Source organism: Corythoichthys intestinalis, chromosome 14 (genome assembly GCF_030265065.1).
Source record: "Corythoichthys intestinalis isolate RoL2023-P3 chromosome 14, ASM3026506v1, whole genome shotgun sequence".
Taxonomy (NCBI): Eukaryota; Metazoa; Chordata; class Actinopteri; order Syngnathiformes; family Syngnathidae; genus Corythoichthys; species Corythoichthys intestinalis.
The window spans coordinates 41,303,688-41,319,799 of record NC_080408.1 but is presented as its reverse complement, the minus strand read 5'-3'; the positions used below and the strand labels follow the sequence as shown (position 1 = coordinate 41,319,799).

Below are 16,112 nucleotides of genomic sequence, written 5' to 3'. Positions count from 1 at the left end.
AATTACAGCTCTAAGATGTGTTTCTTTAAAATATTTAAAAAAAAAAAAATTTAAATACATTTTTCCATTAAACAGGATTTTTATTTTTCAAAACCTTTTAGCAAATTGAAACATAAGTGTAATGTTAAGTTAAAATGAATTAAATTAAGATAAATGCAGTCCGGCGGCACGGTGGCTGAGTGGTTAGCACGTCTGCCTCACAGTTCTGAGATCAAGGGTTCAATCCCGGGCTTCGGCCTTCCTGTGTGGAGTTTGCATGTTCTCCCCGTGCCTGCGTGGGTTTCCTCCGGGAACTCCGGTTTCCTCCCACATCCCAAAAACATGCATGGTAGGCTGATTGAACACTCTAAATTGTCCATAGGTGTGAGTGTGTGCGTGAATGGTTGTGTGTCTCCTTGTGCCCTGCGATTGGCTGGCAACCAATTCAGGGTGTCCCCTGCCTACTGCCCGAAGTTAGCTGGGATAGGCTCCAGCACCTCCGCGACCCTCGTGAGGAATAAGCGGCATGGAAAATGAATGAATGAATGAATGAATAAATGCAGTCCTTTAGGTTAGCCTAAACCCACAGCCATAGCTCAACATTATCACCATCAGAACAAAAATAATTGAATTATTTTCCATAAAAAGCATGTGTGTATGACTCGTATCATGTTTAAATTATACACACACTCTCTTTCTCAACACAGACAGCTGCCAGAGAGAAAAAAAAATAAACACGTTTTACCACCGCTAGACACACTAAACACGCTGGAGTTAACTCTCGTAGCTGGTGGGAAATGCTCATGACAGTGTTTACTATCCTTTAATTTTGTATACACTACCGTTCAAAAGTTTGGGGTCTAAGCCACCCCAAACTTTTGAACCGTAGCGTACATAATGAAAAATCCCATATGATACACTACCGTTCAAAAGTATGGGGTTCTAAGCAACCCCAAACTTTTGAACTGTAGTGTAAATGCGAACTCATATTGGAGGTATTGCCTCGTCGGCAGCCATCCTCCGTAAACATGTTTTACATGTCGGTTGGCCGTCTTCCATTAAGCCATGGCTGTATGTACGTTACCGTTCAATTTGAACGGTAGTGTAAATCTGTATTGACTTATAGTGACATTCATACACTACCTTTCAAAAGTTTGGGACCCCAAACTTTTGAACGGTAGTGTAACTTTTCTTTAGCCGATGTATTCCCATACCAGCGATTTCGCTTTCTTCGATGGGGGAAAAAGTTCAGGAGTTTCACCTCCTCCAGCCATCGTGTAGCATAACTGACTCACTTACACTGAGCAACAACCGGTGGGGGAGGGTTGAGCCTTACAGCTGCAAGCGAGGGATTTCTCAATGCATTTTTGGAACGTAAAAAAAAAGCTAACACCTTAGGGACAGTATGACGGAAATTTTTTGCGGCTTGACGTTTTCATACCACGGTACCTTGAAACCGGTAATCAGCACATGTCTACTCTCGGCAAGTCTACGCTGCTTATCCTGGTACTTATTGCATAAGCATACCTGGGTTTAGGCACTGCCTCTTCTGCTACCGGAGTCCAAATGGACTCTGGGGACTTCTGTTCCTTGAAGCGTCCCTCAAAGGCTTGAGCGAGCTGCTGCATGTCAAACACGCACACGGCAGAACCGGGAATGCTGGAAGAAAGAATGTTGCAAAATACTAGACTGTCTAAATAGGTACTTTTCAAACATTTTACAGTTACATTTGTATTTTTATGAACAGTTGAGGGATAACACTGCACTTAGATTTCGTGAAATCAAAATAGATCATGTGCTTAACCGTGCTTAAACTCATTGAACTAGTAATTGGGTGTATATAGGTGCTAGACGTCTAATCCATTTTGACTGGGAGAGACTAAAAGCAAACGATAGCTGCCAGCCGCCAATTGCAATGACCACGCCAGTGGCATTGAAAGATGATCATTCACGGTCACACTTCTTAATTTAAATTAATTCTATTATAATTAATGGCAGGCAATGAGTTGAAGGAAATGAGTATAAAAAAAGCCAACAACTTTAGTGTTATTGAGGGCCTTAAACACTGTGTATTTGTATTTTTATTACCTCCGTCACAAGGTGAAAACTACAGAGGCAGAGTGTACATTAAGAAAAAAATCAAAGTCGAGTTTCCAGTAATAAATATCTCATCACACTTGAAATAAAATAAACTCCCCTGAAAGGTAATAATTTCTGTAAAACAAAAAGGCTTATTTTCAGACAATTTTTACTTGTTCCATTGGCAGATTTTTTTTTTTTTTTTTACTTGTTATAAGTTAGAAGGTATTGGATAGCAAAACTTCCAAAATAAAAAAAAGATGAATAAATAAATAGTTAAATATAATGTAAAGAAAAATAAAAAAATAAAAAAATAAGTAAATGAAAATATAAAAGTATATTTTGTCATTAACTTTTACTTTTATTCGTTGAGAAACACAAATGAAAAAAAAGGCAGTTTTTATCATTCACTTTTACTTCTTGTCATTGAAAAACACAAATGGAAAAAAACAATAGCAATTTTTTTTCCTTTGCCTTTTCTATTTTGGTTGTCATTATCTTTGCCATTGCTTTTGCCTTTGCTTTTACTGAAAGAAATGGTCTGTTAAATATCATAAACCACTAAAATGCAAAATCTGCTTTTGGCATAGTTATAAATATATCACACAATAAAACACAACAGGTTTCACACACACAGTGGCTAGCACATCCGCCTCAAAGTTCTGAGATCAAGGATTCAATCCCGGGATCCGGCATTCCTGTTTGGAGTATGCATGTTCTCCCCGTGCCTGAGTGGGTTTTATCCGGGTACTCCCGGTTTCCCCCCACATCCCAAAAACATGCATGGTAGCCGATCGAACACTCTAAATTGTTCCTATGTATGAGTGTGTGTGCAGATGTTTGTTAGTCTCCTTGTGTCCTGCGATTGGCTGGCAACTAATTCAGGTTGGACCCTTAGCTGGGACTGGCTCCAGCGCCCCGTGACCCTCGTAAGGATAAGCGGCTCGGAAAATGAATGAATGAATGAAAGGTTTCACATGCAGTAGGCTACTGCATTACACTGAAGCAAGGCATAAATGAGAAACTACTTTCCATTCAAAATTGTATTTTTTCACAGATTTACAAAATTCTATTTAAAACTAACTACCTAATATTTATTTTCCCTAATTTCCTCAAATCTAAATGCAAAACCTCAATATTAACTATTCAAGAATGTAGGATGTACACTAAAACCGAAGATAATGTAAACATTGACTTATATATTATAAACATACATGTAACATACATGAACAAAATAAGTACAAATGACTTACATTATGCACAGTAAAATTGAATATATTTTGCAGATAAAGCAAACATTGACTTTTTTTTTTTTCGATTATGAGGAAATGAATAAGAAGCTTTACATAAATGAACAAAAATAAGGCCAAAGTGCACATTAACATGGAAGATGTTCTAAACCTCCCAAATAAAATAAAATAAAATAAACCTCATCATCTCTATCCTTTCTCTTAAAGATCTGAAGTTTCTTTTGTCTTGCCCTTTTAATTCAACAAGCTTGTTTTTTTCCCCTCTATTTGTTCTTAAAAAAGAAAAAACCATGCATTTGAACCATTAAGAGCTAACTATCCATACTGATCACAGGTCAGCCAATTGAATTGAATTGAGTCCAGTTTTTTTTTTTTTTTTTGCTTCCTGCATGTGCTCAGCAACGCGACTTGTCAGATACAGAGAGACTGGGGAAGAACAACGAAGAATAAATAAATGAATGATAAATATCAGTGGAAACAGATTACGTTACAAAAGCACTTTACTAAGCTTGTTGTTAACACTTGTATATGTAAATCTGATGTTAGTAGATTGTTCTTTTTGGAGATGCGTGTGTGGCAGTTTTTTTTTTTTTTTCAAACATAGAATTTTTAACAGTTGCCGTCCTATTTTCGGGATTAAAGCACCGTATGCCGGAACAGCATTCCAGACCCGAAACTCATGCCGTTCCGGCACACTTTCACCCCTGGCTGCGACCCCTCCCAGTTTAAAGGGATCAGATGTCTATCACCGTCAACGGCATCTAATCAGTTAGATGGGTTCGTTCGTTAGATTTGGCTGAAAAAACTGACATACTAGCTAACCAACCAGTGTATGAGTCCCATGTGTCACCTGTTTGGTGGCGTGGAAAAAAGGCCCAAGATGACATCACGCCCCTGCATACGGATGATACCGCTTGTGGCGTGGAGGAGGTTAAAGTAGAAGTGCGAGTCTCCCGGGACGGAACAATTGAGCCGAGCTTTCAAGAAGGTGGTCCACTGTTTCTCAAGGACGCGCTGTGAGCCGCCGAGGTCAGATTTACACACACGAGCCACACGGGACACCATTACCTGGAATAACAAAGCACATCATAGTCCAATTGTGTGGCATTATAATAAATGGAGAAATGTTTTAATGCAACAACAGGGAAAATACATGAATAGACACGCAACCTTTTCTAGATGGTGAAACTCCATGGCCATTTCTCTGAAGAAGAAATAAATATGAGACCCCCACTCCATGGCGCTCACAAAGTAGGGCTCTACAGTGGAATTATAGTAGAAAAAGACAGTCGTAAGGCAATCACACAGCCGAGATTTTTAAGCTAGCGGCAAAACACTGCAATCCGTCCATAGACCTGCTCATTGAATATTCATGCCATGTTTAATTTATCAACATGGACAAAAGAATGAACATTACTCATCATTTATTCATCTGAAATTATTCCAATTTGATCTGCTGGAGACTTGTTTTTCCCTTTAAATATTAACAGGCTTGACTTTAAGTCTTATAAGGGCTGTGAACCCAAAGGATCCAGTAACCTCAATACATCACTCTGTCTGTGCCTGCTCCACTTAAAAATAATAGTGTGTGAAACTCATTATTTAGTCGCCTACATGTTGTGGGTGAAATGATTGAGACACCTAACTATTGAACTGGGAATGTGGAATTTGCAATCCAAGGGGCTCCTAATCTTCTGGAAAGATTGTCAATGAGATGTTTGGGTGTGTCTTCAGGAATAGTTGTTCATTGATCTAGAAGGTTCACAATTTTCGATTTGATGTGGTTTCTTCCACAGCAGAATAATCCCAAACATGCCTTCATGGGTTTTGTTTTTTGCACAAGGGTATATTCTTTCCATAAGAGGAAATGATCTTTTACGCCGAAAGCGTTCTCAGAAAGTTTGAAGCGTGGTGTTATCAAAAAGATCTTGATAACTTACAATTCATGCAAGGGCGTAGGTTTGTTCTCAATATTGGTAGGGACGATATAATAGCATAACCTGCATGTACACTTTTTGCTGGGGACGGGACATTAATAAGACCAAACAGACTGGGTGAACGGGGTCAGGGCTTTCTCACGAATATGAACGTAATTAATTGATTGGCTAAATGATCAATGAAAAATCTGTAACGACTGATACTAACTTTCACGTGTTTTTGTTCAGGTGATACACTGTTCTATTTAAACCTTTGTTTTTAAAACCTACAAAAGAAATATTTAGAAAACTTCCAGAATAAATGTCTGGATTTTATTAGCAAATTGAAATTGCGATATTTTAACATAAATTATAATAACATATATAATTAAAAAAAACAAAAAAAAAAAACACGTTAATCATCTCTTAACTATCCAGGAATGCAAAAAATAAACATTTATCTTAAGACTACTCAACATTGTCTGTCTAAATAAATCAGTTAAATATAACTGAAAAAAAACGTCTTTGAGTATAACAAAAATAAAAGAATTAAAAAAAAAAAAAAAAAAAAAAAGTTAAAACACTACCCTAGACTTCATAATGATATTGACGGGACACGGGGCCGATTAATAGAGGGCCTCAATTGTTGGCGTGGCCGTCAAAGCTGACCGAGTGGAATCACAAAGAGCTTTTTTCATTGAAAAATTGTTGTGAATAAATGCTTAAATCCCTGAATTATTTGAAATGGATACGAACGCAAAACAGTCTAAATTGTTGGTTAAAAGAAAAAAAAAGTGCAGTTAGCATTTATTTTACGTATGTCGAAGTATGATGCTAGTCTGTTAGTCAATCTGGCGGCCGCCATTTGTAAACAGAGCTTTTCCGGTGAAAATTCTTGTGAATAAATGCTTAAATCCCTGAATTCTTTATAGATATGGACGTAAAACAGTCATGATTCTTGATTAAAAGCAAAAAACGTGCAGTTAGCATTTATTTTAAGTAAATATGTTGAAGTACGATGCTAGTCTGTTAGTCAATCTGGCGGCTGCCATATGTAAACAGAGCTTTCCGGTGAAAATTCTTGTGAATAAATGCTTAAATCCCTGAATTCTTTATAGATATGGATGTAAAACAGTCTCGATTCTTGGTTAAAAGGAAAAAAAAACCCATGCAGCTAGCAACAAACAAAGAGCTTTTTATGTTGAAAATTTTTGTGAATTACATAAAATATAATAATTACCTTGAATCCTCGAACAAATCACTCCTGGGACAATCCTTCCTGTTTGTATGCGGTACAGCTTTCATACTTTTTCAACCTAAATCCGGCGTTGGATACCTGCATGTGTCGCTGCGACCGACTGCGAATAAGTGAAGCGGATTATGGGATTGCCCCCTGCTTGAAGGTGTGGCGCAGTGAAGGTCGAATCTGACACGTCAATATCATTATGAAGTCTATGACACTACTGCTTTTCTCCAAAGGAACAGCTAAACTCAACAAAAAAATGAAAACTTTTTACCTCCATTATGATTAATGTATGATTAACTGAAACAAATGTCTGCATAGGCTGCAAATGACATTTTTTAAAATGAATAAAGGTAGATAATAAATGTATTCATTTTAAATAAATGCAAGTCATCAGCCAATCAAATGTGCGTGTGAGGGGGAAAAACGGACCGCCACATTCAGCAAGTGAAAAGGGGTAAATGTAAGTCTGAACATAATGAAAATAATTTACTTGATAATGGTAGGGTCAATTCTATCCTTACAACATATGGAAAGACAATCTAAATTCCCTGTATAACTGAACTTATTATATAATGCAAATAAGGTTGCTTCAAGGTTGGTGGGGACAATTTGAGCATCCTGAAAAGCTGCTAGTGTTATGTCCCCACTGTCAAACCTACGACCTTAAATTCACGGTTTAATAATTCCCAAAGTGGTGTGTTTGAAATCCATGTATTAAACAGTTTTTAAAAAAATATATATATTTTTTTAAAATTGAATTTTAGCTATATGTCCTTTAATCCACCTAACGTTACTAAAATGTAAATTTTATTAATAATACTTGTTGATTATACCCCACACATCTTTCTGCAAAAGCTAGTGGTATAGAAGTTTAAAGACTTAAAGGGAGCGAGAACACCTTCATCATTTGCAATGTCGTGTTAACTGTCTTTCACATAAAGATCATATATACTAGGTGTTGTCTTTCTCTTGAATCCTTTCTGTATTTGGTTTTATAAGTTTTCTACCTTTATTATATAATCTTAACAGACCCCTATTAATAGTATTATTTTTCTATATGAACATGTTTTCAAGATAATAATCAAAGTTGTTAATTTACACTTTTTAGCCCTTCACCTATCCTCTGTTGACCTTTTCACTATTAGGGACCACAGTACGTCAGGTTTTTGATAAACAAGCGAGGATGAGCAGTGCAGAGAATATTATCAATTAATTATAAATAAATTAGCCCTTTTACTATTACCAGCGAGCTAATCTCCGAAATGACAATGTCAGACGTCCGTGTGGGTGGCTGACTTTATTCAGCTGCTCATGACATCAACACTTGCAGAATGAAATTAAATCAGGTTAATCTTCTAACAGAGCATTTCAAATGCTCAAATGCGTTTATAACTAGCTGCCGATACAGCAATAACAATCCACACAAACGATTAGCATATATCAGTTAGCGTACGCACATCGTCAAAAACAATCACATAAACTCGCCCCAAGTATTTGATCTCGATTGAAAACGCACAATAAAAAAATTCAAAAGATATTATACACAGGTGTTGCCTGAGTGGATGCTTCATAAGCGACAAATGTGGGCGCAGGCTTTCTTTCCCCTATCTCTCTCACTCGGCTGCGGGACTTCTTTGTGTTTGTGCGTGCGCTCTTCCTCGTGTTTACGCATGCGCTCTTCTTCGTGTGCGTAAATACGTTCTTCTTCTCAGGTCAGAAAACATAAGTAAACATTGTAAAAAATAAAAAAAAGAAAAAGAAAAAAAAAAAAAACGACTGGAGACAAAATAGTAGACAAGACTCCGGTGGTGAAAGTCAAAATCACGTAGGTCGGGTATGTCGTAACCCGGGGACTAACTGTAGTCATCCGATTTCAACTAAGCTGTCCAGAAATTACGATTAAATGACTACATATATGTATCTTTTTTATAAATCTATTCCAGCAACATAAGGTGGGGCAAATAAGTATTTAGTCAACCACTAATTGTGCAAGTTCTCCCACTTGAAAATATTAGAGAGGCCTGTAACTGTCAACATGGGTAAACCTCAACCATGAGAGACAGTATGTGGAAAAAAAACCCTAAAAATTACATTGTTTGATTTTTAAAGAATTTATTTGCAAATCATGGTGGAAAACAAGTATTTGGTCAATACCAAAAGGTCATTTCAATACTTTGTTATGTATCCTTTGTTGGCAATAACGAAGGCCAAACGTTTTCTGTAACTTTTCACAAGCTTATCACACACTGTTGCAGGTATTTTGGCCCATTCTTCCATGTAGATCTCCTCTAGAGCAGTGATGTTTTGGTGCTGTCATTGGGCAACACGGACTTTTAACTCCCTCCACAGATTTTCTATGGGGTTGAGATTTGGAGACTGGCTAGGCCACTCCAGGACCTTGAAATGCTTCATACGAAGCCACTCCTTTGTTGCCCTGGCTGTCTGTTTGGGATCATTGTCATGCTGAAAGACCCAGCCACGTCTCATCTTCAATGCCCGTGCTGATGGGAGATTTTCACTCAAAATCTCTCAGTACACGGCCCCATTCATTCTTTCCTTTACACAGATCAGTCGTCCTGGTCTCTTTGCAGAAAAACAGCCCCAAAGCATGATGTTTCCACCCCCATGCTTCACAGTGGGTATGGTGCAATTGAGTATTCTTTCTCCTCCAAACACGAGAACCTGTGTTTCTACCAAAAAGTTCTATTTTGGTTTCATCTGACCATAACACATTCTCCCAGTCCTTTTCTGGATCATCCAAATGCTCTCAAGCGAACCGCAGACGGGCCTGGACGTGTACTTTCTTCAGCAGGGGGACACGTCTGGCAGTGCAGGATTGGAGTCCCTGGCGGCGCATTGTGTTACTGATAGTAGCCTTTGTTACTGTGGTCCCAGCTCTCTGTAGGTCATTCACTAGGTCCCCCTGTGTGGTTCTGGGATTTTTGCTCACCGTTCTTGTTATCATTTTGACGCCACGGGGTCTTCCATGGAGCCTTAGATCGAGGGAGATTATCAGTGGCATTGTATGTCTTCCATTTTCTAATAATTGCTCCCACAGACTAAATACTTATTTGCCCCACTGTACACTGTACGGAACCTGACAGTTCTTCAAATAAAAATGTCTCGTTTAGTTGACTTTTACCCTACTCTAAACTTTGCAATGACAGTGTACTGAGCGACATTTGAAAATATAATTTACACAACATGAATAAGTCACATTTCAGGTGTATCGCATCTGATAAGGTACCTCGGAACCATTTGGAGTCGTGTTTGACCGTGCGGAGAGCGGGGCTGTCGCCGAGGCTGCGATAGATCACGGCATCGATGGCGAGGAAGTCTGTCACGGTGCCAGTGAAAAGACTTCCATCTGAGAGCACGAGCGGATAAAGATTAACAAGACGAGGGAGGAGGAAGGTGATGCAGAGATAGGACAAGGTCAGGAAGATTAAAACCAAATGAGCAATTCAGAGAGAGGCGTGGCTGTAAATCATCTGTACAGGTAAACAACGTATTTGCGCATTATGTGCTTGAAATTCCAAGTGATACCTGCAAATAAAGCCACATTGGCATGCCGTGGATCATACGGGCAACGTGCCATCCCGCTCACAGGCTCTCCCACCATTTCTAGAGTATCTCTCTGCAACAGGAGAATCATCGTCAGAACAAGCAGATAAACACACAAAAACCAGCTGATTTATCTGAGGGCTACTAACGGTGTAGTTTGCACACAGCGGATTGAAGGCGTTTGTTCCGCATACAAAGAGGCCTCCATGGTGCTGGAGCAGAACCTTGACGAAATTACGGCATTCACCCTGTGGAAATATAGCATAAGTAGTAGAATGGCATCAAAAGTTAAAAAAATATGAGAGTAAATGATACAGTGGTCAAAGCCATTGACTGTGATAAAAATCTAATCAATTTGAATTGGGTAATGTTTAAAATATACAGGATACAGAGTCCAGAAATGATCTTTCTAGTGTGGTACCTCGACACATGATACTTTTCGACATCCGACGTAAAATTTGACTCGTTATTCGTCTCGACATGACGACGTGCTCGAAATACGACGACAGCGTCGCAATTTCATTGTTTTCCCGCAAGATGGACGTACAGAGGATTTTCTTGTTGAGAGAAATCAACATGGGTCCCAAGAAAGTTAGTGCACATAGTGAAAAAAGGTGACGCATACCATAGAAATTAAAATGGAAATGATTGAAAAATCTTGAGTGTAGAGTGCGTGTCAGTGACCTGGCTTGACAATACAGCAATATACAATATGTGTACGATATCGACTGTCTGCCTCCGACCTCCGGTCGCCAGTCTTTATAAGTTAAAGTGACGATTATTATTATTATTGTAACATCAGCAAGGAAGTCAACAGCTTCGTCAGGTTTTTAATCATCTATTTCAGAACTTGTGCAACACAACACAGCTACTGTCCACCGTAGCTTACGCCAGCAAAAACACAACATGAAAAGAGAAAGTGAAAACCTCCCACCCTTCCGCACCTCTCTCACTTGCTCATCAGTCCCACGGCACGTTCAGGAACAGCATACAAAACACAACTGCGACATTAGAACCTGATTCGTTACATTATTATTACTATATTGTTATTATTCTGATTTGTATTCATAATTTATTTGTTTTGCCATGTGTAATTGCTATTTGTAATTGTACCTACAGTCTTTTTAAAGGATTTAGCGTAGGTTTTTGGGCTTTAGAATGAATTATGTATTCTCATGAGAAAATCCCGCTCGAAATATGACCATTTCAACTAACAAACCAAGTCCTGGAATGTATTAAATTTGTATGTAGAGGTACCATTGTAATCTTAAAAAAAAAAAAAAAAAAAAAAAAAAAAACACAAATAGTCAAGCGTATTTATTACTATTTTAGGACATGCAATGATGTTGAAACTTTTTTAAGGTTAGGGTGCTCATGCAGGACCTGTTTACAGTTCATTCCTGATTATCTTGGCAGAATGTATCCTGAAGCTAGTGACCCCCCCGCCCCAGTAAAAATGTCATAAATTAATAAGACAAAGAAAATATTTTTTCTGTATGGCCTGGGTTGTATTTTAGGTAATGTAAAAAAAAACAAAAAAAACAAATACAAATGTATTATCATTTATTATTATATATTTATCATTATTAATTACCGTATTGGCCCGAGTATAAGACAGTGTTTTTTGCATTTAAATAAGACTGAAAAAGGGCTGGGATGGGCTCCAGCACCTCCGCGACCCTCGTGAGGAAAAAGCGGCATGGAAAATAAATGAATGAATGAATGAATGAAAAAGTGGGGGTCGTCTTATATTCGCGGTCTAGACGTTATACCCATTCACGACGCTAGATGGCGCCAGATATCATTGAAGCGATGTTCTGTCATGACAGCTCTCAGCTAATCTCAAGTTTAACCAGTTTGCATTATTTTATTGCAATGTTTTTCCTTATTCAGATTTTTTTCAAGACTAGTTACAGTTAGACTTCACTTTGATGGTTAATGCAGTGATTGCAATTTTGTTGTTTTATCACAATAGATTGGTTTATTTACATTTCAAAAACCAGAAGCCATTCATTTACGAATGTGATTGCACTTTAGTTTACATATTTAAGTATTCAGATATTAAGATTTGAATGAGGCAAAATAACATGCTTTTTCTCTCAAATATATTGTTATAATCATTTGTTTCAGATGTACTGTAATTTTCTGTATAAAAATTAATTTGGTGTTCAAAAAGTCTTTTTTCAAACTTGAGTCTTGAAAAAGAGGGGGTCGTCTTATAATCAGGGCCGTCTTATATCCGGGCCAATGCGGTATTAGTTCTTTTAAAAAATATATATTATATACACATATAGAGTACAGGCCAAAAATTTGGACACACCCCATTCATGTGTTTTCTTTATTTTCATGAATATTTACATTGTAAATTCTCACTGATGGTAATAAAACTCTGAATGAACATGTGTGGTATTATTTACTTAACACAAAAAAGGTAAAACAACTAAAAACGTATAATATTCTAGTATCTTCAAAGTAGCCACCCTTTGCTTTGATTACTTTTTTGCGCACTCTTGCCATTCTCTTAATGAGCTTCATGAGGGAGTCACCTAAAATGGTTTTTGACATCACAGGTATGCCTTTTCATGGTGAATAAGAGCAATTTATTGCTTTTTCAATGGGGTTGGGACCTTCATTTGTGTTGCATTGAACGAGGTGTGTCCAAATGTTTGGCCTGTACAGTATATGCGTATACTGCGATTGGCTGGCAACCAGTTCAGGGTGTACCCTGCCTCCTGCCCATTGTTGGCTGGGATAGGCTCCAGCACCCCCGCGACCCTCATGAGAATAAGCGGTACAGGAGATGAATGGATTTATATATGGTGGAAAACACAGACAAGGCTGGAAAAGGAGTTTCTCCTCTTGCACGCCTCTTTTAAAAAAAATGCTGTATTTTAAAGCCAAACTGTTGTGTTTGACAGAACAAAATGTCTATTTGCTGCCATAGCAGGTTCATGGCGTATTAAGCCCCCAAACTATTTTTAATTTGTCCGTTTTACCATGGAGACCCCAGTTTACAGACACAGCGCAACAGCTTTTGTTTCAACCCAGCCATAAAAAGCAGTAATCATATTTACTATTCTAAATCTCTATCATTTTTAGCTTACAATCATTAAGGGGTTAGGGCAAGGGTGTCCAAACTTTTTGTAAAAGAGGCCAGATTTGGTGTGGAAAAAATGTGGGGGGCCGACCTTGGTTGACGTCCTTTACGTAGAACAATATATTTAAGGAAATTTTAGCAAGCCATTTTTTGTGTCACATTTGCTGTATTATTTTTTTTAAAATTAATAATTTCAACAATCTCGCAACTAGCCTTTGTGGCGTTCTCTTTTACTGTCGGGCTCATGCGAAATACTGCTGTTTTGAAATTAAACTAGCTTCAAGTTGCTTCAATTTCTCGCTGCGTATCATTCCTGTAATCTTGTCGTACATGTCAGCGTTTCTTGTTTGGTAATATCGCCTCACATTGAACTCTTTAAAAACAGCGACTGTCTCTTTGCAAATGAGGCAGACACTTGTTGCCTATTTTAGTGAAGAAATAGTCAAATTTCCACCTATCCTTGAAGCGTCGGTCGTCGCAGTCAACTTTCTTTTTTTTGTTGATAGTCGCCATTTTAAAAAATTGGAAGTAAGGGGTCACATGGGGTAATGTTGCTTAGAGTGCTGCTGCCTTTTAGTTGGTAAATGAGGAGCAGCATTTAGTGTGTAAGCTACTTCATATGCTGGTAGCAGTACAGCTGACCAATTTATCAAGTCTGTGTGCGGGCCAGACGTTACTGATTTTATGACAGGCTGGATGCCGGATGAAATTTGACCACGGGCCGCATGTGGCCCCTGGGCCGGACTTTGGACATGTCTGGTTTAGGGGTTTAAATAAAAAAACATTCTTTTTAAAATGCCCTCCATTTCAAAATTTTTCTTCCCCCAGAAAATTGAGATTTTAAGCTTTCCAGTGTTGTATCACACATGCATGCAGGACAATTTTGAAATTTGACCAAATTGGGTGTCTCAGACCGGAACTTCAAGTCACCTGAGTGTTTTCCGCCATAAATATTTATAAATAAATCAATTTATAAATGAGATAAAATGGTAATACAGTATAAATCAACAACTAAATCAATAAAACCGGAAATACGCTGTGGTTATGGACCCCAATCACACTCTTACTGTAAATTGGATTTTGTTTCTTAATATTTAATAGTATTTAACTATTTTCTTGCCATTGATGATGATAGACATCCAATTCATTTAAACTGTGAGAATTGGCAGTGAATGCTCATTTTTCAGTGCCAGTCGTGATACTAGATGTTCAATCTATTTTGACTGGGATGGGCGAATAAACGAACGTTCAGTTGCGCATCTCAATCAAAATGGACTGGATGTCTAGCCCTGTCAATAGCAGCACTTGAGTCAAAAGTTCCTCATAAAGTGTTAAAATGGGTACTGAGGGTAAGAATAAATTGCCCTCTTATATACACTACAAGTACATTTCAAGTCTGTTCTTGCTTAATGAGAGGAATAAAATAATTTCTACCTTTACTTGAGTCTTTTTTTTGGACAATATTGTTTAACAACTTTATCACATGATGCGAGTGTTTTTTCTACCTTCTGTAAAAAACAACGACAGTGGAGCGTACAAACACATCTTAAAAGAATCCTGAGAGGAAATAACACTCTCAGCCACACTCTCTAGCTGTCTTCAAGGTGGAGGGTGTTGATGGAGTCGAAATTAATGAGAGTGCAAGTGAAGATGAAACTCGACACGTCTAACCTCTGTGAATTTACAACAATTTTAAAAGACTTGAAGGAGCAGTGAAGCAAAATTAAACTTTCAACGTATCGAGTAAGACAGCTTGGCAAGAATGAGGAGATTGAGGATCAAACAAGCCTTTTAACAGAGAAACAACTTTCCTGCCACCTGTGCCAAGTCATAAGGATAAAGAAGATGGATTAATGAGGAAGCCATTCAATTCTTCCCTAAGTCTTTGTTTTACAAGCTGAACTAGCAGAACAGGATGCATACAGCGGAATGAAAAAGTATCTGAACCTTTTGTAATTTCTCACATTTCTGCATAAAATCACCATCAAATGTGATCTGCTCTTTGTCAAAATCACACCGATGAAAAAACTGCTTTAACTAAAACCATCCAAGCATTTATAGCAGGGGTCCCCAAACTTTTCCATTCTCTGATGAGGGGCCGGGTCAGTTTGTAACAGAAAAAGTGTGACGATAGCAGGAGTGCCTAAATGTAAAAATGTATTGTTTTTCAGAAAGCCACAATCAAATAACCCTTTCTGGATTCTTCACGGAACAAAAGTAAATAAAACAAAAATAATTATAATATAATATAATATAATATAATATAATATAATATAATATAATATAATATAATATAATATAATATAATATAATATAACACTATGAATTAAATAGATAATAACCAAATAACTCTCTTTGGATTCTTCACAGAAAAAAGCCAGGAAATAAATAACACTATTGAAAAAAAAAAAAAAAGTTCAGGGGGCCGGACCAAATGTGAAGGTGGGCCGAATTCGGCCCGCGGGCCGTAGTTCGGGTACCCCTGATTTATAGGTTTTCGTATTTTATATAGGATAGTATGCAAGTAATGGCGGGGGAGGGGGGATAAGTAAGTGAAACATCACATTTAATATATTGTGGCCCCCCGTTTAGCAGCAATAACTTCAACCAGACGCTTCCTGTAGCTGCAGTTCAATCTGGCACATCGATCAGGACTAATCCTGGCCCATTCTTCTCTACAAAACTGCTCTAGTTAAGTCAAATTCCTGGGGTGTCTGGCATGAATCGCTGTCTTTAGGTCATGCCACAGCATCTCAATGGGGTCCAAGTCTAAAATTTGACTTGGCCACTCCACAATGTGTATTATGTTCTTCTGAAACCATTCTGAAGTGGATTTACGTCTGTGTTTTGGATCAACGTCTTGTTGCAGCATCCATACTCTTTTTTGCTTCAACTGTCTGACAGACGGCCCCAGGTTTTCCTCCAAAACATCTTAATAAACTTTGAATTCATTCTTCCATTAATGATTGCAAGTTGTCCAG

The 16,112-nt window shown here is 37.9% G+C and overlaps 1 protein-coding gene across 1 annotated transcript in view; it reads right to left on the bottom strand.

Annotated features, from left to right (window-relative positions):
- LOC130929689 (semaphorin-6B) overlaps window positions 1–16,112 on the bottom strand; it is a 101,962-nt gene that overhangs the window by 20,810 nt on the left and 65,040 nt on the right. The window contains exons 7-12 of the mRNA XM_057857075.1: window positions 10,184–10,282; window positions 10,017–10,107; window positions 9,718–9,837; window positions 4,479–4,567; window positions 4,159–4,376; window positions 1,507–1,638 (exon numbers count right to left, since the gene is read on the bottom strand). Of these exons, the coding sequence (XP_057713058.1) occupies window positions 1,507–1,638; window positions 4,159–4,376; window positions 4,479–4,567; window positions 9,718–9,837; window positions 10,017–10,107; window positions 10,184–10,282 (749 nt within the window). The remainder of the gene's footprint in view (window positions 1–1,506; window positions 1,639–4,158; window positions 4,377–4,478; window positions 4,568–9,717; window positions 9,838–10,016; window positions 10,108–10,183; window positions 10,283–16,112) is intronic.